General features: G+C 42.7%; 1 protein-coding gene across 3 annotated transcripts in view; it reads right to left on the bottom strand.

Annotated features, from left to right (window-relative positions):
- Positions 1-8,241: 8,241 nt before the first annotated feature.
- Positions 8,242-26,755, bottom strand: part of SLC7A10 (solute carrier family 7 member 10) — a 40,832-nt gene continuing 22,318 nt past the window's right edge. The window contains exons 2-11 of one of the 3 annotated variants that reach the window (XM_035543309.2): positions 24,873-25,077; positions 18,679-18,830; positions 17,880-18,005; positions 16,528-16,681; positions 14,751-14,874; positions 14,552-14,655; positions 13,348-13,444; positions 10,068-10,217; positions 9,554-9,731; positions 8,242-8,458 (exon numbers count right to left, since the gene is read on the bottom strand). In XM_035543309.2, coding sequence (XP_035399202.2) covers positions 8,331-8,458; positions 9,554-9,731; positions 10,068-10,217; positions 13,348-13,444; positions 14,552-14,655; positions 14,751-14,874; positions 16,528-16,681; positions 17,880-18,005; positions 18,679-18,830; positions 24,873-25,077 — 1,418 coding nt within the window. In that variant the 3' untranslated portion in view covers positions 8,242-8,330. The remainder of the gene's footprint in view (positions 8,459-9,553; positions 9,732-10,067; positions 10,218-13,347; positions 13,445-14,551; positions 14,656-14,750; positions 14,875-16,527; positions 16,682-17,879; positions 18,006-18,678; positions 18,831-24,872; positions 25,078-26,755) is intronic. The other 2 variants (XM_050713164.1, XM_050713165.1) reach the window with 2 other exon arrangements.

Here is a 26,755-nt window from a genome sequence, read left to right as displayed (position 1 = left end):
TTCTATATAGAGTATGCAGAATATCAGGTTTCCTATCTGCTACAACTGTAGTAAGAGATCAGCAGTGTTCAGTACAAGTGGAGTTCTTTGAACCCCATTTGCAGCAATATTTCTTTTTTTATGTAGTCATATGTTCATAGTGATGTTGTGAAGGTTGAAGAATTGTTTGCTTTCTCTTTGCCCTCTTTTTCCCCTCCTCTCTTCTGTCCTCCTGTTTTCAGGGACTTCTATGATTTATATCACTTTGGTTGTACCCTGAAGGTTAATGAGGCTTCACAGCTCCTGTTGGCCACAATAGGAAGCACTGAGCACTTGGTAACTGTCAGCATCAGACTCTTTATTTTGTAATAAACTCTGCTTCACAAGTTTACTTATAAATCTGTTACCCAGGTGCAACTGTATATTTTTTTTTAAAGAGGATTTTAGAGGTTTGCTTTTTTTTTTTTTTCTTTTAAGAACTGAAATAGGTCAGTGCCGGTTTCAAAGCTGACACTGTGTGGATTGCATGCTTCTTTAAACTGGTGCCTTTTTCTTTTTTAGAGTGCAATTAGAAGCAAACAAGTTATTTACTTGGAAGAAGGGTGACGTTGCTTAATCAGGAGTGACCTGGTGCAGGATGAGAGCTGGTTATCGTGTGATAGTTTGGCCTCTCAGCGATGGATGGGATGCAGTCATGAATTGGTGTTGGCCACACTTCCCCATGCCTTTACAAAAGCTCTGCTTCAATCCCTGGTGAGGTAGTGACAAACTAAAATGCTATATATAGCAATTAACCAGGAAGTTATTGCTGCTGCTCCTCTGTAAATATCTGAGTGCTCTGATGCCTGTTTATTGCTGTAGGAATTCAAGTTGCCCAAAATTAATAACTAAACTTGTAAAGCTGAGGTAGACTTTGGCATCTGAATAAGTGGGCTCTGCTGTCCACAGATCCTCCTGGCTGCAGCGACACACAGGCTTTTGCTGTGAACAGTTCAGTTTACACTGAAATGTCAAAGATGTTTCTCTTTTAAATGGGCTATATTTTGCCCTGAATCTTTTGCTAAGAACTCCCCTTGGGAGTGCCTTAAAACAAGGAATAGGACTTTGGCTTCATCAAAATGTAATGTGGGAGAATTAAATTGGAGTGATTTTTTTTTTCTTCAGTTGCAAATTGGTTTCTGGTCTGTGTGTCCAGAGGCAGAAGATTCAAAGTCTGTAAGAGCATAAAAGGGATTGTGGCAAAATGCATAATGAGTAAGAGTTGTAGTTACACTAAATAAGTACTGCTAACTCATTTTTTTCCAAGTGCTTTTGTGATCAGAATTCATTTCATCAAGGGAAATGAAGCTTTGAAAGATTTTAATAACATAGCATTTGTAAACATTTTAGGTGTTACACCTTTGCGAGACCATGTACTGTAGTCATCACACTGCCAGAGTTTGCATCAAAGGGTAGAGACTTTAGTGTCTTTTTTTGGTAATTTAAAACACGCAAAGTTGTATTTGTAAAGTAGTAAACTTAATTATAATGGGGAGGAAGATTATATTTCAAGGTTGTGATGATATGAAGGACCTTCAAAATAAGTATATATTTAATTGTGTTACAGAAATGTATTTCTATAATAAAACCATTTTGATCATACTATGCCTTAAATTATCACCACTGTAAGGCTCTTAAAATTGAAAAACATTGAAATCTCGGAGCTGAAATATATGCTTCAAAATACTGCTATATTCTGGGAACAACCCTGAACAGCTACTACTGTTTTTTATTTTAAGATGTGTAACTTAACATAATTTCTTACATATATTGTGGATATTTTGCATACTGATCCATTTGGTAACTCAGTGGAAATTTCAGTGAGAAGGTTTTATTTTTAGAAACTTACAAAAATCCAGGTTAATGAAAATTTGATGCTTGAAGTGTATAGAAATGTTCACAGCCATCACTATTGGAACTTACAGCCTTGCTTAGATGAGACGTACAAACCTGGTGCTTTTGTGAGCACCTAACTTTTGTATTCTGCAATACAGTATTCTCTCCTGGCTTCTCTAGCTCATTCCTTGGAGTGAAGAGCTGCAAATATGCAGAAGAAACCTGCACATGTGTGCTGTGAGCACGAACAAGTGCATCACAGTCTCCTGAAATGTAGATACCTGAAGGAAACCACAAAGTCTGCCTTTTCTCCAGCGCTTGTAAGCATTAAGCAGAGAATTGACCATCATCAAAGATCACCCGGTTTCTGTTTCATGTAAGCTTCCTCCTTATGTTCAGAACTTACTTAAAAAAAAAAAAAAAAAAAAAAAAAAATGGAAAACTGCTACTATGCCAGAAATGTAAACAGGAAAATCTCATTGTTCTATTTCTTTGCTCAGTGGAAAATATCATCACACTTTAATGACTATACAACCTAATTAGCTAATACATTTATTTTTCTTTTCTAAATTTTAAGAATGCTTTTCTGCATTCTTTAAAGATTTTCATAGAAGGGAAACAAAATATTTAAGATTTTTTTAAACAAAAAACATACAAAACTGCCCTGTCCGAATTCCCTCAAGAAAACTTCCTAAGAAAACCTTCTATTTAGACAGGAATACCTAAACTTTTCCTTGATCTAAGAACAAAAGCTGATAGGCAGCATGAAAGGAAAATATGCGCTCTGACATTAAAACACGGGGTGTATTTCTGTCTGAAATTTTGGCACCAGCTTGTGTATGACTCTGTGACATCCCTTAAATGTACTTGTTTTTTTTTTCTATTCTCTGCTTTTTTGTTTTGTTGTTGTATACATTCACTGAAATACGACATTTTACTGTAATGTATGTACAGGTGTATGGTTCAGGTATGGCATCATGGTTACCAGTGTTTGCTGGTTCCTGGACAATGATACTATCTGAGTAAGATGCTGGGCATCATCATACTTTGCTCTTGCTTTTGATCTCTTAATTTTTAATAAAACTCCATGCGTCCAGATACTGTGGGTTTCTGACTGTCACTTGAGGGTGCTTAAACTGTAAACGCTGCCAAAGACTTGTATGTTGAGTAGGTTATGAACCTTCAGTGTGAGATCTAAAGGTCTTTTTTTTTTTTAATTGGCTGTGTACTTTTTGCTGGTAGTTGAAGCTGTGGACTTGCATCGCTTTTTCTAGCTAGTATGTGTGAAACCTTACCACTAGCAATTCCCTGTTGTATACAACTGTCTTTAAAAGACATATACATGTGCCCCAAGTAACAAAACATAGCCCTGAAGCGTACAACTGGTTAGGTGTTATTACAGGGGTTAAAAAACAAACAAAAAACCTCAAACCATTCCTAAAATGTAGCACTTCATTTCCTATAGCTGGGGGCTGTGCTTGTTTTGCTGATGCTTTCTCCTCCCCAGCTTTTGCTTACATCTTTGGAGGGAACCACTGGTTATATCCTGCTGCTTTTTTTGGTATAAGGTTGGGGACTGAGTTGTTTTGTGTTGATAGAAATTTACAGGCTTGGAAATCTTTACCTGTATAGGAGAGAATTGGACAGACTTTGTGGTCCTCCAGATTTATCCGTAGTCATGAGGCATGGGAGGACACAGCTTGATTTGGAGGGACAGTACCACCTCACCTGGTAGGAAGTGTTTGCTTTGCTTCATCATGAAGTGCTGATTCAGCTCAAATGACAGTGGCACAAGCAGTAATACAAACCTAATAACAGGTAAGCAAGGCTGAAATGAATATAGCCCATAAAATGGAAATAAAGTAATAAATGACACCCGTGCACTTGCGGCAGTGTTTGTTGACAGCCTGTGTAGCACAACAGATGTGTCTTCTGACAAACCAAGGAGTTAACTTGAAAAGCCTTAAGGGATTTATGTATTTTTTTAATCTGACTTTCGAGAGAGTGCTCTGCTTTTGCTTATTTAAGATTTTTGGTCTTCACAGGAAGCAGCTTTAATCTCCCAAGCAGGAGGTAGGATTTAGAAGCAAACTCTCCATCTGTGACCTGAACCTTGCAGGTAGCAAGCCTAATCTCATGTCTCTTGTCAGTCTGTTAATGTAGCAAATTGTTAAATAAGCCATCCTTCTCTTTTCAGATGCTGTCTCTTGTGTTTTTGGCTCCAGGGATTAAATGGTCATGAGGGCTGGTGTGAGTGGTGGAAGTTTACTTTTTTTTCCCCTCTTTATTCTATGTTTCCTGCCTTGTTATGCCTTCCAAGTTTCCCTCCCTTCTATTACTATCTCTTACCACAGGACTTTAAGACTTTTCTTTTTGGTCTCTAATACAAACAACATCCCTTGACTACTTTCTGATCCTTTTCCTCGTATTTTCCTTTTTCATTTGTCCAAGTGCAGAAGGTTCTGGTATGGTTGAAGCTAGAGTACTGGTGAGAAGCATTGAGGAATGAAAAGTTTAAAAAAATAAAAAAATAAAAAAAAATCAAAAAACAAACAACAAGGCTTGCCTTTTATTAATAGGAGACTGTAACTGCTCCATGCTGGTAACTGCTCCCAAGCAAGGTGACAGCAGTCAGAATTCTGAAGATTAAAGAAAAAAGCTCCAAGCAAAGTTTACCCTGATTTTTTTTTGTAATGAAGTTTTCATTTATGACATAGAGCTCAATATTTCTAAAACTCCTCAGCAGCTCAGTAATTGCCAGCTTTTTGTCATGTAGTGGTTCGTGCAAATGAGTCAGAAACCAAATGTGTTTTATTTTCGAAGTTTCAAGAATTCACAAATGAGGGAGAGAAAAATGAGAATTACCTTGCTGAAGACATCTGAAAATTCCTTGGGACAGCATGTGATTGAACTTGGCTGGTAAAATCTTGTTTGCTTATCTTTTGATACATTTTAGTAAAGATACTTCCAACTAATATGCTTGCACATACAATGTTAAATACACAGTGACTCATTAATCCTTTCTGAGTTGGGTGAAAGCTTTGAACTGATAAGAGTCTCTTACCTTGACCTTGCTGAGGTCAAGGTGGTCTGCTTTATGTACTAATACAAACTTAAAACAACCAATTCCTGCACCAAGTTTAAGAAAACACTTCTGAGTGGCTAGGTCAGCAGAGGTTGTGCTGGGCAGCTTTGGCTCATTACCCTTGTGTTTTCTCATCTGTGCCCACACAGCTCCTATTGCCTGTTGAATGCAGTCTTATCTGGGAGAGGGACTGTCTTCCTGTTGTTTAGTAGTGGGTAGCACAATGATGACGTGGTCTGTGATAATCGTATGGTGATAATGTGGATAAGAACAAGCCAATACAACTCCTACGGACTTCAGTCCAAAGCTAATTTCAGGTAATACTTTTTAAAGTACTTGCATTATCTCTGTTTCCACTTTGAAGTTCTCTGAATGATGTATTATTGCCAGCAATAGAAGAATAAACAGCCCAGAGTATTTTTCTGCATTATAGCCTCTACTATTTCATATGTATATATACAGATACATAAATATAATAGTTTATAATATATAGTTTTGTATAGCAATGCATTGATTTTAAAGCTTTGTTTAAACTCATTTTATCACCACTGTTCGTACCAGTGTAATTCAGTTAAAGTAGCACTGGTCTGTTTTGTATGAAGATAGCTGTAAAATTGTGTGACTTCATTTCAGAGAATGACCTGGACTGAGAGAAGGTGCACATATTGCAGCTGAGGTAGAGACATGCATTATTCTGTTTGCTTTAGGAGTTTCTCCTTCAGAGCAGAAAAGCTAATGCACAGGTTATCGTGATCTGCCTGTCAGTAAAAGTAAGGTTGAAATGCTGCAGGAAACAAAAATCAGCATGAGTTGTAATTGCTACAGCAAATATGTCAAAATTACAAGGATCTCAAAAAACAGAATCTTCCCTTTGGAAGGGACTTGCTTTTCTGTATCAAGTAGCACAATATTCTTGACATACTTGTAGTGTCAGCTGTCTTGGGGCTTTTCTTTTGTTCAGCAGGCTTTAAAATAATAGCAGTTATGTCTCCTTTGGGCCTTTTGCTTCATCTTTTGGAAAAATCATACACAGTTGAGCATGCCTCTAAATTTCATTCAGCATATGAATTTGTCTTACTAGTTCTCTACATTGATTTCTGTGGTTAGAAATTGTATGCACTATGAACTGGCTTTTGCAAAGCCTTTAAAAAATATGCGTGATGTTGGGAGCACAGATGAAGCTGTTTCTAAAAATGAAATAAGACATCTTGGAACAGCTTTTGGGAATTGGTATGTAATTCAAAGATGAGTTCTACTAAACCATCCTGTTCTAAATTCAGCCTTCCGTTTTCAGGCCAAATGTTGATTGTTTTAAAGCATTAAAATACAATCAGGGAAAACATGAGCCAGAACTAGTTAACACCTATGAGGCAATTGGTCCTTTAATCTTCTTTGATTTCCTTAAACAAAACTCAAAGAGTGCCTGGGTAGCGGTTACAAAATATTATTGTTATTACCTTTCTCATTTACTGTACAGACTTGTCTCAAGAACTGCAAAGTTTCTGTGATGGCTGACTTCCATGGCTTAATTGTTTAAACAAACAAAAATAAAACCACACCAAAATTTGGCAATTCTGAAAACAATCACTGTTGCTGGTGCTGTACTATGTTTAATTTGCCCGCTAGATAATAAAGCAGAAAGTAATCCATTAGAAATTGTCACAGTGGATTTTGAACTATGGAAAATAAGACTTAGCCACAAGGGCCTCAGACAACAGGCTGTTTGCATGCTGTTTAGCCAGTGTAAATGTGGTAGGTGTACACTGAATGGTAAAGAAAAAAAAAAGCTAAATATATATGATTTTTATTAGCTGACTTCATATACTCTTACTGTTATTTAAGATGTGATATCTGTCTGTGTGTGTAAATGTACACACAAAACCACACTTCTCTTTAGCTCAATACATATTTTAATCTCTTATAATTTAATAGCCTTATACAAGAAGAAAAGTATAAACTGAGTTTCTAGTGTCTACCATCCAAAAGTTTGGAGAGAGATGGATAGATATTTAAAAACAAAAATACTAAATAATGAATTGTAGTGGAAAGACACTTTCCTTGAACTCGTCCAATATTTTGAGTCTATTCTTATATCTTTGTATAGCATATGGTACTTGGCAAACTGAGGGATGAATGAACCCCTAATTTTTCCATAGAAAAAAGGCTTGTGACACACAGAAAGATACTTTTAAAATTAATACTTTTAAAATTAAAATCTTATGGCTGTTACCAAGGCTACTGAATACGATACTATTTATTTTCAAAAGTTGCAAAAGAACAGTAGCTATTCAAAATGTTGCTTAGAGCTATTCTTGCATTATTCATTTTCAAAAGATTCTTTGGTGTGAAAGGGGCCATATTGCTACAGCAGCAAATCTCTATAAATTAATTAAATACATGAACTACATTTTTTAAAAGTGTTTGCCACAAATAAAATATGCAAAACACCTTCTAAAGAGCATCTGATGTGAGAATGATTTAGGCTCATTCTTTCACTGAGCACAGTTAAAATGGAGAGTTTGTCTCCAAATCAATGTAGAGCATCACCCGCCTTGTTCGTAACAAAGAAGAACGCCAGGCTTTGTTCCTGGGTCTCCCTTGAGCTCCCACTGCTGTGCAAACCCCTGCACATCTTCCCCCCGGGGCTGGGCACTGAGCTCCTCCTCAGGCCTGGGGTATAAGATACCTCTTTGCAAAAATGCTTCAAAAATTAAAATATTTGAGATTTTTATCACTACTGCATTTTTTTTTCTGTGTCACCAAATGTAGTCTGGACTCAATCTGACTGTTGATTTTGTACAATTTACTCCAATGTCCACCCAGGCTAGCTCCTATCCATCGTGATTCCCTTGCCCCTTCCAGCCCTGGTCACACGGATGCTCCACCAAGCTGTTCTTTTGCTTTCAGGTATATGCAAATGTGATCTTTGGCCTGTAACTTCAAGACCTCGTGCTGTGTGGGGATTCACCCGACTCAGGGGCAGCAACAGGATTTTTATGTTGGCATAGTTGTCCCAGCGTCTCCTCTTGATTTTTCCATTTTGATTTTGCAACAGGAAACTGACCTGCTTCTGAAATGCCCAAATCTGTCTGTGATAGACCCTTACGTCTGCTAAAATAAGTATTTCAGAGCTGTAGCTGTGCTGCATTCCTCTGCTGAGCAAGCATGCTACCAGAAATAAAAACAACTGCTGCCTTATTTTATATTTTATTTTTTTTTCCTTTTTTCATTTTTTTTTCCTCAGGGAAAAACTAAAAGCTACAGATGCCATAAAGGGTGTAGCTCACTATTGGGTCTCTAATACATTTTTTTTTTTTTTAAATTCCAGAAAAACGTTTTGCAAAAATCAGCATGTAAACAAGAAGCCCCTTCAGCCCCAGAGGCTGCTCCGTTATTTCCTCAGGGAGGTCTCGCTGGCCGGCAGGTGGGAGTGGGCAGCGGGCACCTCGTCCTCTTCGGCCACCCCATCCTGGGGGTAGACCACGAAACACAGCTTCTGTCCCCAGCGTGTCACCGACTCTGCAGAGAGCAAGTGTGCAGCGGTTAGCGTGGCAGCTCGAGTGCTTCTCAACATTGCTGTGGCGCCTGAGGGATGTAACGCCTGACGTGGCGGCCATTTTCCTGGCTGAGGCCCCCATGATCCTCCTGTGCTGCCCCCCATCCCTCCAACAGCTTTTATCTCTAGTGAAGTGACAAAATAGTGTTGGCAAAGCACAGGTGGATTAAAATTGGGCAGTTTTAGAAATGACTCTTTGCTGTGAGGGGTCCTCCACTCTGCCCAGAGGCTTGTGGAGCCAGTGCATGAGGCAGGAGAGCTGGGCCGGGCCTGGCGCTGCGCTGTCCCTGAGACAGCGCCGGGGCCTACCGGTCACCATGAGCCTGAGGAGAGCCTGGCTGCAGGCAGCAGGCACCGTCTCACTTGAGGTGAGGGCTCCTTTTCCCTTCTCTCCTCATGGGAAGTCTTTGCCTCAGAGCAAAGCAGTTTCAAGCCAAGCACAACCAAATCCCAAATGACTTGTGCAGTTTTATGCGAGTGATAAAGTAAGGCTTTCCTATCTTTTGAGCATGAAATAATTCATCATGCTGTACAGGCATTGTGTAGTGCTGGTGGGAGGAAAGCAGAGTGAGGGACAGGCAAAGCTTTTTATCATTCTTTTTGTGATAGTTCAGTTGGGCTTTACGTGCTTAAAGTCATATTCTTGTGCATCTGCTTTGTGGCTGAGGCCACAGTGAACAAGCTGGGTGGATGGGGAGATGCCCAGGGACACAAAAGGAGGCATATATGCCAAGGAGTGAGGAAAGCAGTTGCCCACATGAGCGTGCTGCACAGCCACAAAAATACAACTGCTTCCTCACGTCCGGGGAGTCACCCACACCATGTCTGACTGCCCGACAGCTTGTCATTACTTCTGATTTAAAAACAAAGTATTTCCATCTGCAAGCAGCACATGGCCTGCTTTGTATAGGAGTCTAAGGGCTGTGCATGACTGGCAGTGGTGGTTGGGCTTGCTGGAGGAGTTGGCGCTGGCTGCATGGAGGCTGTGCAGAGCACTGCAGACCCCACTGTGAGTGTTGGCCGTGAGGAGTGCACCAAGTCATTGTGGTGTTGCTTACCTGTTAACCTATTTACACACTTTGGTTTGTTTCTCCAGTAGACTCCAAGAAAAAACACTGGCACTCCAGTTAAAATGATAATGAGTCCAACTCCACAGACAACTGGCTCAGAGTATATGCTGAAGATCAGCAGAAATGCCCAAAATGCCAGGTAAGTGACAGGGATGAGGAGGTTCACCTGTGGGGAGAGAATAAAGCAGAGCATGACCGTGCAGAGTGACAGTGGTGGCTGTCTGGCAGTGGGAGCCAAGGCATCAGGAGTCCCCTGGGTTTCGTCCCCCTTCCTTCTGCCACTGTCATCCTCCCTGCCCATCCCATCAAGTTTACTTCTGGAAGTCTTTGTATCCTATTTTTATACTAATGGCACTGCGCGGCATGATTTGGGACCCTGAAACGTTACCATTACATCCCCAAATAAACTGATCTTCAAAGCTCGAGGACAGAGGGTTTGATTTGCCTGTCCTGCCCTTTGCATTGCTACTGCAGCCAAGGGATTTAGCTTTAACATTTTCACCTTGATAGGTCTGAAGATTTTGGGTTTCTTCCAGCGTAACACAATCAGGCCTATAATTGTCACTCCATAGCAGAGGTAGTTAATAAATGACACATAGTTGATTAGTGTGTATGTGTCTCCAACAAGCATGATGATAAGAGTGGCCAAACACTGTAGAGAGAAAGATAGTCTTACGTGAGTCATAACTAATAAGGTAGCTTAAAAGCAATAAAAGCAAGAAAAAAAAAAAGCAGTTAAACTCCTGTGTTTATGGTCCTGCTGTGTTGCCTGAACAGGACATTTCTGTACCTGCTTTCAATGACTGCACTCCACCAATTTCTGATTTTAAAAGCTATTGGACCCTATAATAAGGACTTCTGGCAAAGGTCAGGTTGTCTATTATGAGGAAAAAAAGGATTTCTGGTAGACTAATATGTTGTTGTCAGTGCACGACTTTGTTGCAGGTGCCCTGTATGTTATAAAGAACAAAAGCTTTGCCCTTTCTCCCTACTGTCCTGTGGCTCATGCTGCAGATGACCACCATCATTAATCTCCTGCACATTACTCGTGTTAGGAAACTGGCAGATGGATGGTGGAAATTTCCATGCAGACTCTTGCTTGTTTGTACTTTATTTCTGAATAACTCTGCAAAGTCAGGAGAACTGACTCAGGGTTCACAGGGTTGTTCCTCAGATCCTGTCCCCCTTGCCCAGTGGTACCACACGGTATGAAGACCCCTCATGCCATGGACCCATCCTGTAAATGTTGTCTGCTGGTGGCCAAAACCTAAGGGAAACTGAGTGTCCAAATCCCTCCAGAGAGCTTTCAGGACTTGGCTCTATGTCACTCCAGGCTCTCTTTTTGCTTATGTCCTTTTTTCTTAATTGGCTGTTTTAATAGCAAAGGCCTCTAGGGATGGAGGATTTCTGTACTACTGGCACCAGTAATTACGCACCACCATAATCAAATGACCCGTTGGTCTCTCCATTCCCCTATTAAAAGCCTCACAGGCTATGCAGGGGTGGAGGGGATTTCAACATCTTGAGCAGTCTCACCACAAAATTCATTTGAAATAGGGCAGTGTTGTACACTGGTGTCACATAACATGCTTCCTGCTTTCCTCTGAAAGGTGGACAGTGTCAGACGTGCATCTGACCCTTTCCTGCCCCTAGCAGGTTTTGCATTGAAGACACTTGGGGCGATGAGGTTTCTTGCGTAGGTGACATGAATGTGTCAGAGCTGCTTTTGCTGCGTGGGCGTAATTCCTGAGAGGTACTGGGCTGCAGAGGAGTGTGCTGTTTCCTCCCCTGATTACCATGCCTGACGACAGCCTCGCGCAGCAGGCGTGAGAGCCTGTCACTCTCTGCTGTCTTGCAAAAAAAAAAAAAAAAAAACAGTCTGTTTATTTTGCATTTAGCTTGGATCGTTCATTTTTGAAAGAATTAGTAAAAATACAGGTCTCACTGGTGATGGTAAAAAGGCTTTTCTCTATGTACAAAGAAACCTTTCTCCATGCAAGAAGCTAGGTGTTATGCACTGAAAAAGAAAAGAGAACCTCCTGTATTAATTAGATTTGCCTGAAGTCTGACCTAATTTGCTATTGTAGCTGCCTACAGTATATTATTTTTATATTTATTTGTTAAGAAATTAATATTTCATAGCAGCATTTGATACCCTGTGCTGCATTAAGGTACCCTCAAATGATGAATTGATATGCAGTGTTGGTTCTGTAATTTGCACTGTAATTTAAGGGAAATGTTTGGAGCAGACTGGGAGGCTGGCATACGCCTGATTTATCAGCCCTGCTCAGTGCAGGCAGCCTGCTCGTGTTGTGGCTATTTCCCAGTGAAACAGCCTCTGAAACTCAGCATGTTATTTGAACTGATGTATTTCTAAGGGCAAAGAAGTTCTGCTTCATTGGCATCAGCCAAGTTCAGCTGCCTGGCATGAGTCCAGGATGGAGCCAGTGCTTTCTGTTTGCTTGAGACAGGACAGATGGGCTATATGGTTTACTCCAAAACCCTGTACAGGCAATGCATGAGATGTTTGTTGTCAAGCACTAAGCCCTGGGAATGCCATAAAGCCTCAGCTACACAGGTATTTTGTCATAAAAGTGGAATGTGCGGGAGGCTTATCTGATGAAATTATGTCAGTGTATTGTGCCAGAATTGCTGTTAGACCCAGGAGAGTCTGTTAGACCCAGGAGAGAATGTGCGCCTTCTTAGTGCATCTTGCGTCAAATCCTCATTGTTTTGAAATCAGTGGCAAATCTGCAGTTGACTTTGATGCCACTGAGATTTCAAGCAGATGTCCTTGGGAGAATACCCTTGCTTGGGCCATAAAGTCAGGGAGTGCAGTACCAGGGTTATTCTTCCTCTTTAATGTCGTCTTTGCCACACTAAAAAACATCACATTCTAACTCACCTCTTTGTAAAAGTGTATAAAGATCTTTGTTTCAAATAACAACTTCCATAAGTCATTAGTATCATGGAAATTTTCAACGTCTAAGCAAAAGAGAGAGATCTTCCTTCAGGGAAACAGCAACCCAACAAGCCCAAAGCCTCCCAACATTCTGACTGGTGTTTTCTACTCTTTGTGGATTACCCTCTTGTTTGCCTGATGTATTCATTCAGCAGATACTTTATTCAGTGCTGCTGTAATGCTTGACTGTACTTACTTGTTTCTACAGAAGATAAATATTGCAGGTCCTCAGAGCACTGCGGTCTCATCCCTCACAAGACATTTTGCTCATTTTGTGTAACATTTGGAGCACTTTGTCCTCTCCCTGGGACCTGCCATGTCTATGGCTTTGGCAACAGGATCTAAACTAGTCCTGCCAGAGTGGAGTTAGCAGTGACCATGGGGATTTCCTCTGTGTTAAATGTTTGCAGAAAGCAGGCAAAATTGGAATTCGGAGGGGGGGAGGGAAAAAAGCTAATCTTTCCTTAAATGAGGTATCTCCATTTCCAGACAAAGACACACTCTGTCTCCCTTTTGGGTAGGAGAAGTGATAATGGGCTTAAATTGCAGCTCAAGTTAGATGTTAGGGAATCACTCCAAACTGCAAGGGTAGTTGGGAGTGGGATTACTTAGGAGGCTGAAGGCTTCTTCCTCCTGGAGCTGTCAGAGCTTCTCAGGCAGCACCCACCAGGAGTCCTCCTGGACAGCTTGTTTTTCCTCAGGAATATAAATGACCTCTCCAGGATTTTTCCAGCTCTCCTTTCCATGATTCAATATTTCTAAGAGCTTGCCCCGGTCCGAGCAGGTTACAGGACTACAGGGCAGGGACGGCAAAACTTACACAGACGAGCAGGGCGGGGATGGGCGTGCAGTGCTTCACATGGATCATGGCAAGCAAACTTGGTAAATGGCCTTCTCGGGCACCAGAGAAACATAACCTGAAAACGAGAATAGGAACACTAATCCACTGCATGTACAACAGCTTTTTCTATATCTAGCTGTACAGGGTCTCTAATCTCAACTGCCCTCATGGGTCTTGGAGTGGAAGGAACCTGTTCTTGCTGGGTGCTGGTTTGAGGCTGGGAAGACCACAGCTTGTTTCTTACTTCCACGAGAGACTTATGCGTAACCTGGCGTAAGTTGTTTAAACTAGACCATTTGGTACATGAGGCCTTTAATGGCTAAATGTCGTCTGTGAAACCATTTGGTCTGAGATGCCTAATTACCTCTGAGGATGAGGACTGAAGTCTGTTCAGTCCCTATCTGCCAGTGGCATTGCTTCTTTATCCAGGGTAGGGTTAATACAGTGCAGGTTGTGAGGTGAGCAGCCATATGTCTCTAAGCCACAAAAAATCTCACAGATAGTGTTTCTAGTGTCAGAAGAGTTTTGGATATGGTTTCATGTGCCTTAAGATTTCACTTTTAAATGCTTAACATATGTACTCAGATTTGTATCTTATTATGCTCGTGGAAGTGCTAAGATAAATAACTTTCCTGAGGTACTTAAGAGTTGGATTGTTTCCTCAAATTTTTTTTTAACTTTTAAATTGAGTTCAGACAGGTCAATTAATACAAATAGATTTTACAGATTCTGGTCCTGCTATCAGCAGTGTACATGCAAAGCATCTTGCCTGGAAGGAGTTTCTTCATCATGAGAACGACATGTCTGTAACTGGGAACAGAACCAGGCCCTGAAACTCCTTTTTCAGCGAAGCATAATTTAGCTTGTAGCTACTAGAGCTTTATTGATGTAAAACTACTTTGTTTCCGTACTGAAGCTGTGTTTGGCTCTTACTGTGAGTTGTTCCACATCTGCAGACACTTTTAGTAGCTCTTAAGGATTATTTTGCAAGAGATTCTGTGATTCAATATTACATTTGCTGATTGAAACAGAGCAATTCGTAACTGAATGTATCCAACATGCCCAACAATGATCTCATGTGCTATAACATCCAAAATGTCTAGCTAGCATTTCTTTAGCAAATTAAATTAAAACAGCCCCTCCCCAAATTAGATAATGTTCATAAAATTGTACTCCATCTAACCTTGATGAGGTAAAAAGGTATCCATTTATTCCTCCAAATGTAGATAGGGCCACTGAGACTGGCATAACCCAGGAAAAATAGCCCAGTAACTTTTCACCAAATGTCTAAAGCAACAGAAGGCAGAGAAACTGAAATACACTGCAAAGCACAGAACTGAAATCAAAGTGTATTTTAGACATCCAGGGAATGGTTTACTTACTACCGCCACAGCGTTGGAGGACAAGAGCTCTTGGGGTGACATGGCAGTGAAATATGCAATGTTGGTGAACGTGTACACAAATGTCACCAATGGGATGGATATGAATATGGCACGAGGTAGGTTCCTGATAAAAGAATTAGGAAGGTAGATAAGAATTGAATCATACACAGTGAGACCACAACAGCCTTGTACAGCCCAGGGTGTTCAGCCAGCTGCATGGGTTTTTCTGCTGTTTCTCAGGCCGCAACTGAAAGAGTACCACCTCTATTTCCTGTTCGACCCATCGTGATTTTAAGAAGGTTGAAACTCTATGAAGCTTTGTCATGCTTCATGTGACAAAAAATGCCCCATGCTTCCATAAGGCTATTTGGATTAAGGCAGCATGTTAAAAAATAAAATGCCTTGGTTTGCTTTAGCTTCATCTGCTCTGGAACTGAACTGGATCCTGTCGTTCAGGTAGCTACCTTGGCCCATCCCATCCCATAAAGCTCATTTGGTCATACAATGCCATGGTAACCTACCGGAGTGAAGATTTGCTTAATTCCTAATCCAGAGACCTCTTTAGAGGTGTACAGCTAAACAGTTCTGTATCTAATGCAATAATGCATTTTTTTTTCTGTCCGTCAGATTTGGAAAAAAGGCATTTTTTAAAATGCTTTAACCTTTGTGATTTTGATTGGATTTAGTAAAAATTGGAAGATATTTTTGGTTACTGAACAACCTTTTATATTTTTATTTTCCCTTCAGAGGCTGCAAAAATAATAATAAAAAAACTCCATCCACTCCCTTTTTATTTCTCAACTGAGACCATATTTGCCTTATTTAAAACATAACTTTTCATTGTTCAGCTTTGAAATTGTGGTGGCCCACTAAAATGCTGGTATTTTAATGAGGGAACACATTACTGATCTTTCTTTATTCCTGCCAAGATCTCTGGGTGTGCACTTTAACACTCAGTTGTGTGAAGACGTGCAGGGCTGCTTGTGAGACTGCAGCTTTAATTCATTTTCATCCAGGCTGTGTGAGAGCTTAAACTTCTCCTAGTTTAATTGCTGTGTGCATTGAATGCCCAGAAATTACTGATGCTCCGAGAGCTGCTTTTGGCATTCATCATTCCATGTTATCATCTCAGAAATTTTGAAATTTTTGAGCTTTGCTTTACTAAACTAAAAATCTCTTTCCCTCTGGCTTTCCCAGCCTGCTGGTGATAAATCATTTCAAAGCCCCGTCCCACACGCATGATCCCCAGGGGCATGACATGTGGCACCCTGGAGGGTGGGTGCCCGCAGCTGCGCTGCAGGTACAGGTGCACAGCAGAGAGTGCTACCTACACTGTCAAATAACTTTCCAATCTTCTCTTTCAGGTGTTTGCGTAAGATCCCTTTGGGTGAACAAGCAAAGCAACTTGCAGAATAATTCAACGCTTTTCTAAAAGCAGACAGTGATTCTCCCTGTAGGTATGTGTGACGTCTCATGAGTGGTTAATTTTCTGCTATAGATTCACTGTATGATTTGACAGTACCACAATGATAATACTTTGTCCATCGGCTGTTTTGACTGAGTTGATGCTTTGTGCAATCTGTTTCTAATTTCAGCATGGTGTTTCTTTAACTTGCCTGTTATCCTTTCTAAACAAAAAATCTCTCCTTTAGAAATGCCAGTCCTGTGGACATGTAATGACATTGCTGCAGCTTATTAAATGAATGATATTATCAGATGGCCCCAATGTCTCAGCACTTCAAAAAAAAATTTGGATGACACAGAAATGGATACTTGCCTGCGGGGATCAACCAACTCTTCTGTTACATAGTTCAAGAAGTTCCAGCCACTGAATGCAAATGACCCTTGAAGGAAAGCTAATGCTAAATGCCCCACAGATGGAGTCATCCAAAAATTGAATGCTTTGCTGGGTGTCAGCTCTTCATAGTTTCCTGCACAGAAAGCACAAGCAAGAGGTTAAGCCTTCCCCTGAGAGAAGTGCTACCCACCAGGGATACCAGGAAGTAGGTGAACTTTTATTTTATTCTTTTTTTATTGCTCGAGTAGATTTGAGACTTCATGCTCATCATGTTCTACAAGTCACCACAGGCTGGCACTGCACTTGCAGTGCTTTCTAGGGGTTGGCATCCTGGGGAGGCAGCTCGGGCTATACACACAGGCATCGCTCACTGGCTCTCCGCCACAGCACCGGCATCACTTCTGCAACATACAGCACCCTTTGTCAACTTGCACTGTTCGAGGATGGTTCCTTGATGGGGTTGACTCCTGTCCATTTTTAATGCAGTTTTCTTTTGTACGAGTTTGATGTTGCTTAGTAGAAATACTGGAAAAATAAAATATCTATGGGGCTGGAAGGTTTGTCAAGACTGTCAGACTGTTTTCACTGAGAAAACAAAATTTTTGCTCTCTGTAAGTGCCTTGTTTCATCTTTCCTTACATGACTCATCATACACATGATGAAAATATCATGAGCCTTTTGTGTTCTCTGTTTTCCATTAAGTTGGCGATTCAGCAAGACATTTTTGCCAGTTTTTAATGTTACAAGAGACTTTTTGTAGGAAATCAGACTAGTGCCCCAAATGAATCAGGTGTCTTCCTGAGCTGGGCCCAGCATTGCTTATTCAGCCTATGACCTTAAAATTTTAAGGAGCATACAACAGATCATAAATTTTCTGTAACTCCTCTAAAACATCTTCAGATGCACTCCTTTATTCTGTCAAAACCAACAACGCGGGGCAGAAAGAAATGTGGTTAAGGAGGACACAGCTGATTGTTGCACCATCTTTTCATGACTCTGTACACTATTGTCATACAGAGGATACACCTCCAGTGTGCCTGTGGTTGGAAGAAATCCCTCAGCAGCACCTGAGATGAATGATTTTCCACTTGGTCACATACATCTGCTGTATGGGGGTGTCTTTATCTAGGTACCCCGACCTGAAAATAGCTCCATTGAGCCCAGAGAGCACCCAGAGCCACCACAGCCCTTTGCAGCACAGGGGCTGCTCCGAGGGGTGCAACCTGGCCCTGCTGCTCAGCTAAAACCTGTTGCCCCTTCGGGTTGCTCTGTAAGGAGGGTGGAAGAAATCAAGTCTAGCAACAGTACCATACCCGTGTCTCACAGAGTACCTTTAAAGATCTGTATGAAGCCCACAGTAATGATAAGGGCCAAGGCTAAGAGTTTTCCTGCCGTAAATATATCCTGAATGCGTGTTGCCCATCGAACGCTGGAGCTGTTCACCCAGGTCAGGAGTACTGGAGAGCAAAAGACTGAATTCAGTGAAACGAAATTACGTTTATTTAAAAACACACAGTCAAAGCACTGCAAAACATGGACTGTTGCATGTGTTCCCACAGGGAGCTCAGCGTGGCTGTGAGCAGGGGTGAGGAGGGGAAGAGTCTTGCCCTAAGGGGCGCCCAGCTGCAGACAAGCAGCTGTTGCAGCTTTCCCCTCTGGGGCTCTGCTGCTGGGGCTCTCCCAGCTCGATGAACTGTGCCTGGTCAGAGCCCAACGTGCCAAGTGAGCCAGGATTTCTGCCTCCTCATGGGAGACGATGAACATTTTCTTTCCCTGAAGCTCCACCTCACTCCTGCCAGCTCTGTAAGTAATTAATGCAGAGCCGGTGGCGGTCTGCACTTCCTACATACCTGTATTTGTGAATGTAAAAAAGGACTAGGAAAGGCTTAGGTGGTGGGAAACCTGCACTGGATGAGCTCTCCAGGACCTGCTCCTTGCAGGCAGGTGAGGAGGGACTGATCATCCCACATGGGGCACAGTGTCTGTCCTAGGACCTTCCCGCCTGCTTTTTGGGTTGCAGCTGTGCCCCCATACAGTGGGACTGTATGCCCAGCCCTGCTTGAGCGGCCACTTGAGTGGTCTCATGCAAAACTGAGGCAAGCTTTGTGTACGCGAGAAGAAAATACTCACGTAAACACACCATGGAGAGGATCCTGGAGGCATTATATGGGGGAATACAGTTAGGGAACACAGGCTGCAGGACATAGTTTGAGAAGGTCAGCGCAATGACAGCCAGGCTGGTAGGGTACATGATAAGCACAGCGCTCCAGAGCAGCAGAAACCTGAAAACAAGAAAAAGCACAAGAAAAAAGGGCTAGGGTGTGCTGGAGGAGGGTAACACAAAACCAGCTGTGCAGCACTTTGGGATGGTGCCTGAGGCATTGCGCTGTGTCCTCATCCTACACCCAACAGTCACCTGCTTGCGCATCTCCTCATCGCTTTTCCCGTGCTCTCAGAGCAATCTAGATTTTAAGTGAAACATTTCTATGCAAAGCACAGTTTAGAAGTGTGTTGAGAGTGAGCACTACGATCATTGGGCACCCTTTGATTTAGCTTCGTGTGTTGAAGGTGGCTCTGTTGCTCCTGGGTTGATGTGTTACCACGTTTCAGGCATCTCCAAGGGGCCTGGGCTGCTGCCGGCTCCCTGCCAGGTACTGGCTGCTTTCTTGGCATCGTCCAGGCCGGCCCTGCACCGTGAGCAAGGGCAGCTCGGTGCCAAAGTGCTCTGCGTTCGCCCGGGCTGGTGTCTGGCCTCAGCTGTGTCTGAAGGCGATTGCACCAAACCAGGAATCCTGGCAAATGTGAAGTTGTTCTCACTCCGGGAAAGGGAAAAAATACTTATTTTATAAAAGCAGCAGTGGATCCAGTTTGTGTTTTAAAATGTTTGAGGTGTTAAAATTTCTGTAGAGAAAAGTGGTCATTGCAAGAAAGTGAACTCTTTCTTTCCATATACACATAAATAAATGTAAGTACAGATATACATGCACATCAATTCATTCTATTCATGCACCAGTACAGTGTGCAGGGGTGCCCAGCACAAATGAGGATCAGAAATGACATTTCCAGGTAAAATAGCATAATCTCTAGATTATGCTGTGTTGCTCTTTTAAGGGCTGTTCACTCCCAGCATGCCTGCCTGCTGCCGGCCCCTTCAATCCAGCACAGCTGGGGAGGTCTCTGCTGGTGCAGCTGACCTGGTGGGAAGGCTGTGCGCGGTGCTTGTGGCCAAGGTGGTGAGTGTTTCTCAAACTTCTCCTTTGCCTTGCCTTGTTGTTTTTGAGAAGTATGGGGCAACCTGACACTTCCCTTTTCTTATTGACTTCAGAGAGTTAATTTGGTAAATTGCCATGATGCAAGTACTTCCCGAATGGTGCTGTTGGTTTTTAAAACCCAATGCATGTATGTGAGACTCCTTTTTTTTAATTCTTAATGCTTTTTATTGTGGTTCAGAGTGGTTTCCTCTGGTAATTGGTTTGGTTGTGCAGTGCTAAGGGTGACGTACTTGGGCTGGGGCAGCTCTGCAGACTCTGCTCACCCAGCAGGAGCCTGGGTGCTGGGGACAGCACAGGGACCTGCTTGGTTACCTCACTGAGGACTAAATATGTTGTCTTAAAGACTGAAATAATTGTTTGTGATAGTGTTCTAGTGGTGCTGGGTGAATTTAAGCTCAGACCTTATTGCCCTTGAATGAGCCCCAGCTGTGTGTGCCCCTGAGGCATCACCTGCAGCTGATTGGGATGTCAGAGCCACACAGGTGATGGCTTTTTTGGGTAGAACCCCCTCATTCCTCCCTATGGCTTTTGTCTTCTTCCCATACAGTCTGTGTAAAACAGAGAGCTGAATTCAGTTAAAAATGTTCAGTGTGAAGAATTATTCTGAAAACAGTATTTCAGCCAAAATTGGCACTTGCTTCTATGTTGTAATATAAAGTGCATTAAAGTTGGTATCTGGTAGAATACGGTTTAATGAGAATGTGAATAATTCAGTAGATTTCTGACAGTCAATTTGTTTCATGCTGAATTGAAATACATGCAGGACTGATAACACCAATTAAAGTAAATGCAGAATTTTAGCAGAGGGTCACAAAGTTGCACTGTCAAACAGGAAGCTCAGATGAGAGATGGCATTAAAATAAGAAGGAAGCTGGTCTAAGATATAAGCCCAATGCAATCTTATTTTGTCAGGTAAGTCTTAAGCAAAGCCTAGTTCTGATAAAAAGCTACCAATGCTGGTCTCTCAGATGATATTGGAGCTGGGCAACTCTGCTGTGCCCTCGCCTTGTTCCTGTAGTTTGCCCCAGGTGCATGCTGCCACGGCTGGTCCGTCTGTCTGGGGATATCTGTCCTGGTGTTACTCTGGTGGCATGACACAGAACGTGCTATGGCTGGCAGGTAGAAATCAGTATGGATGTGATTACCCAACCCTTGGAGCCTACTAGGATATTGTTGCTTTTAAAGTACCACCTTTTATTCCTACGTTGTGTTGGAAGACTTAAGAACAGGATTTCCCTAGAGAAGAACAACTGTTTCAGATCTGCTGTAATTAAATAATGTAACACAGTTATGTCTGCAGGAAATCTCAGCCCTGAGTTTCAGATGTCCTCGCTATCAGTGTGCACAAGCTCACAAATGGAGTTGCAAGCCCCATGGCTCAGGGTGTGCTTTCTGTCCGTGGTAGTCCTGGATGGGTGTGCAGAGGCAGCGTGTCTGGTGCTGGAAGCCCAAAGCCCAGTTTGAAGCAGGGAAATGTCCTGGCACCTGCAGGGTAACTCGGCCTGGCTTTTCAAAGGGAAAGGGTGTAATTACTCCCCTGTCTTGTGGCTGAGGGTGTTGGGGCTGAGCCCTTTCTGATAAGCTTTCCCAATTACTCAGTAATTTACAGTACTACCAGAACCTGAGAAGCTGTTTTCTCTCATCACTGACTAAGAGGCTGCTAGACCTTTAGAAAAAGGCTCAAGACAGCTGAATGTACAGAAGAACGAAGATGTAGCTGTTCTTGTGATTCTTCTGCTCATGCTTCAGAAGTCTGAGTGTTGCAGTTTGCGTGGGAAATCTGAGCTGCTGCGTGTGCTGATGGCCAAAGGGCTGGTAAAGCAGCCTCCTGCCTGCGCGCTTCTGAGCAAGCCCTGCTCGCGTAATGAGTGTAAATGCTAGTTGGACGGCCTCCACTGTGCTCTTTGGTGTTGAATCTGGTCCAAAGTCCATTGAAGTTAATGGCTATCCTCCCATCAATTTGGATGTGTTCTAGACAATGTCTCTAATTAGTTATTTTTTCCCCCCTCATTTTAGAAACACTCTGCAATAAGTGACAATCTGTTGTGGGGCTTCCTGCTTTTAGGAAGCAGTGGTATTCCTCTGGAAGTGCCAATCCTTCCTGGACCAAACGTGTGTTTTATGCAGACACCTCTGCATGCTAATTTGCTCACCCATGGAAAGCAATGAACAGCACAGATTGATCTGCATCTCTAATAGAGTCCAGTGGAGTTAGTGAAACCAGTTCTGAAATACATATTTGGGATGTGCCTGTGCTCCCAAAATGATGTCACATTAGATGTATCATAGAGTCAGAGCAGCCTATAAAACCAGAAAGGCAGAGTGTACAGTGCTAGGGTGTCATTAACAAAGGAATACAATTTGTGACAGAAACCATTGCTCAGATCATCCTATCACAGGAGAAGCTGAATAAGTTCAAGGACGTTTGAGCTAGTTTGAACATTATTCATATTATCCTGTGTTGCTGAAAGAATTATTGCCTTTAGAAACTTTAGATTGTGCAACAACAACAAAAAGGAAATACAGAAGTACATTTGAAGCGTGTTTTACTTGTGGTTTGAAGTAACATTTATCAAAGCTTCGGGTTAGAGTTCTCTGCTGACTTCAACACTGAGTGATTTTATAGTAGGGTTGTATGTTCAGTCATCAATCAGTGCTGGTGAAAGCTACATTAGTTGCAATGCCATTGCTGAGCATCCAAAAGGAAGTTGTATTTATCAGAAATATACTAGTGGGTTTTTCATGAAGCTGAACTTAGTTGTTTCCTTCTGCAAATACACCTATTAAGTTTGCTTACTATTTTGGGTAAAGGTAGTTTTCTGACCTGCATAAACATGCAAGTACCTATGCAAGCAAATTAACTGGGCTCAGTTACATTGCTCAGCAGCATGGGATGTGACAAGTTCCCTGTGCTTAGTTTGCCCATGTACAAATGCTATTTAAAACCAAGATGCTTCCAAATGAAGCTAAAATTGGAAAGTCTGTTCTCTGGTACCAGCCCAGAGCCTGGAGCAAGAAGAGCGCTCCCTTGTCTTGTCATTCTCCCTGGACATGCTGCTGGGAAGGCTGAGCTTGTGCAGAGGTGAGAGCAGCCAAAGGCCCCTGGCCCCCATGTGCCGCTGGGGTAGCAGCAGTAAGCCATGGGTGCAGCCCTGGTGTGTGTTCCAACCCTTTTTAAAGACCTCTGGGTCTTTAACCTGTTCTTCCAAATGTGCTCCCAGACCTTCTCATTGTGTTGCCTCCTGCGTTTGGGGTAGGTGCTGCGTCCCTCCTGCAGAACAACCTGCGCACGCGTTTCCCTGCTGCTGCACAGCATTTCATGCACCGTGCGTTGACGTGGAGCCCAGCCATGCAGACAGAGCTTCTGCACTTTGAGAGTGCCTCTCTCCGGCTATTTCTCTTTTATTCCCTTCATCTTTTTACATCCCACTTAGCAGCATTACAATTTCCATCCTAATCACCTGCCCCGCCTCCTCAGCCAAACACCAGTACTGCCAGGCACAGGACATGCGGCACCGAGTACTCTGAAGGCTGCTATGATCAAACAGTTCTTCCTTGTTCCTTATACCTAATGAGGGAAAACAGGATTGGGGATGGTGCTGTGGATTTTGTGTGCAGGAAGGTTAGGGACAAGACAAGAAAAGTGAGAGGAGATGTTGGGGTCTGGGTGGGTACGTCTCACGCTCCTGCGATAAATGTCTTCTGTGTGAATAGACCAAACCAGACAGACCTGTCATTGGGGGGGGTCTCAGAAATTCCTTTGGCAGATGGACTAAAGTTGTGTGTGCTAAATCGGTTACTCTGCTGTAGAAGGATTGGATCAGAAGACAAAAATGAACTTTGGAGAACGGAGCATTTCTTTTTCTGGGGGGTGATGTTGTGCAGGTTCCCAAAGCCCTGCTTTCAGCTCAGACCCGCCAATGAGTGCTGGGGGCACGTGTGCTTCTAGAGTAGAAAACAGAGTGCTCGTGATAGTGCTGCTGAACCAGTATAAGGCAGTGGCTCAAGAGTGACAAGCATCAGAAAACCACCTTGCCATCCAGCGGGTCTTCAGGTGCTGGCTGTGCAGGGTGTTCGGGTGGTGCTGCACCGTGGCAGGCATGAGCAAGGGTACAGCTGGTGGGACAGGGTGACTGCTTGTATTTTGCCTGTCCTGATCTTCAGCAGCTAGACAAACTGTGGTGAGCTTGTTTTCTGTCTGGTTTGCTTTCTCTAGTTTGGAGTTATTGTGTTTATTTTTTTTGCAAATGAAACACCAACACATTGCACGGCCTCATTACTTGTGAATTAATGAACTGGCCACAACATTTTGGTGTTCCTCTACTGAGCTGTGAGTACAGGGGGACAATTTAAGTTTCCTTGTTAAATACACAATAAAATATACAGTAAAATATAAAAGATGACCTCTTTTTTTTACTTGTCTCTTCCTCCTTTAGCCACACTACTCTTAGCTGTATTTTCAAAGAGAAGCCATTCCCTGAGTTAGCATCCCCCTGTTTGTGTTTACAAGGCTTGGTGCTTTGTGCAGCTGCAGCTGAGGAAGCGGAGCTACAAGCTAGCATCTGTGCCCGAGCCACTTCTGTGGGCCAAATTCCTCCTTGAGAAACTTTCTCTATTCTGCTGCAGGAAGATCTTGCAGTGTAATGCCATAGCATTATTTGCTGCCTTCTCACCACTAGCTAATGGAGGGCTTTGGTTTATGGGAAGCAGCTCCAGCCTGGTAACCCTGGTGTGCGAAGCTCCTCAAATACAATGTGCTTGCACACAGGAATGTCATGTGGACACAGCATCGTTTATAGCGTTGTTCTTTCCTGTCATTGATTTGATTGAGTTGGAGAGGAAAGTGGAAGCATCCATTGCCTCCAGTCTGAAGGCAGAATCAGGAGCCCTGCATAGGGGCGATGGGATATTTCGAGTGAGAACAGGAAGGATGACTTTACAAAAGCACGTTATCGACAAATGTTCTGTTTCTTCCAACTCAGATGTCTTTTCCTCACTAAATACTTAATGCAAATGTGTTTTCAAGTGACTTTGAGGGGATATGGTACTTACCCAGCTAACCCACCAAAAATCTCAGTGACGTAGGAATAGTCCCCTCCTGACTTGGGGATTGTAACTCCTAGCTCAGCGTAACATAGTGATCCAAGGGCAGCGACCCCACCGCCGAGCACCCAAATAATGAGAGCGAGTCCCACCGAGCCGGTGTGCTCCAAAACCCCTTTGGGTGAAATAAAGATCCCAGAACCAATGATGTTACCTGGAAGGAACAAAGGTTTGCAGTGAGATAAGTGAGTGAGAAACTCATTTTATTTTTTGTAAAGGCAAACAAACCCAAACACCGCACCCCATCTCCCGCCCCAACACCTCTTTACTAGGTTTCACTTGCTTATTTTATCTGATTAAGCCCTGGGGAAAACGCTACCATTTATCAGAAATCAGGCAGGGTAAGAGTGTACTCAGCTCTGCTGAAGCACTTCAGAGATATGGCGAACATCTGTGTTTAGAGGTTTCGTGGCATGAATTCAGGCAGCTTGAAAAACTGCCTGCTGCCACCTGTCATGCCCAAATATTTTATTGAAAGGAGTTAAAAATGTCTTTATCCAAAAGATTTTTCATCTCCTTCTGAGGATGGGAGTTCAATTTTTTTTTTCTATAAGTAGGGTTATTTATAATGTAGGGGCCAAGGGGGGCTCTCATCACAAGGGCAAATTAAAGGTTGTGCTTGGAAAAGTCACTTCAAAGTCTGGAAATATTAGAAATCTATTAACATTTAATGTTTGCAATACATGTGCTGCTTAGTCATTGCCCATAGATCTTAGGGGGATATTGTGGTGTGACTGCAATGTGGGACAATGTGGACTTTGTCCCTCTAATTTCGTTCGGTCAGCACATGAACCAAGGGAGTGCTGGGTGTCGCAGACGCTCTTTGTGTGTGGGGGGCCAGGGCATGGTCGTCCTCCAGGAGCAGTGGGAGCTGCCCTGCATGAGACGAGGCCTTGTAACTGCGCAGATTCTGGAGAGGGACTTTTTGGTGTTGGTCAGACTGGGAACTATTTGAGCAATATTTAAATAGCACCCTTTCCCAAAAGGGTGTGAAGACCTTATGCCATAGAACTCAGCTGAGGCTTTTCTTCCTTTATGAGTTGGTGTTAAAAGCCTCACTTGCAAAACTGACTTTCAGCCTATGCTGTTGAACTGCATTTCTTATCAGTACAGTTACCAAAAAAAATAATCAACCCAAACCAAGAACTGGATACCAGTTGTTAATGAGTTATTGGCATCTAAATGAGTTTCTCTGCAGTCTTTGAACCTGTGTGTCAGCAAATCTAAGTTTGCTTCCTCCCCTCTGCCTTATAAGTGTTTTTCAGCTTGCAGCGGATAGCACGTTCCATAAATGAATCCAGGCATTCCAAATTTTGCTGCATTTTGCTTCAATTCTGTTCTTGCATTTCTGAAAGCAGCTTCTGTGAGTGCAGAGAACCCAGCTGGTTGTGCTTGTATGTAGCTATGGGTTTGCAGCACGTGTGTTGAGGCAGATAATCTATCTGTGGTTTAAAATGAAATTAGGGTAGAAAATAGACATCTCCTGCAACTGATAAGCAGGTGGCTGCTTCCTGGAAAAAGTGGGAGGGTGAGCAGCCACGGGGGAGCTCTGCAGCTTGCAGATCCCTGCTGGAGGACCCAGAGGGTTTCAGGCTTTGTGAAGCAATAGGTTGCTTGTTGCATGAGGGTTTCACCACGGGTGAAACTATTCCCTGGGTATTAAAGTGTTAGTGTAGCACTGTAATGACAAACCACAGAATCAAACTAAATGCAATAATATATAATTCAACAAAGATACAGTCTTGGGATGATGTGGCTGGACACTTGCTGTGCCTTTTCTATTCACTGATGTGTCAGTTTGTGGAAGGGCACAGCTCCTTACTGGTGCTATG

Source organism: Cygnus atratus, chromosome 12 (genome assembly GCF_013377495.2).
Source record: "Cygnus atratus isolate AKBS03 ecotype Queensland, Australia chromosome 12, CAtr_DNAZoo_HiC_assembly, whole genome shotgun sequence".
In the NCBI taxonomy this organism is placed as follows: Eukaryota; Metazoa; Chordata; class Aves; order Anseriformes; family Anatidae; genus Cygnus; species Cygnus atratus.
Note: the sequence above shows the minus strand (reverse complement) of the source record. Positions and strands in the feature narration are given on the sequence as shown.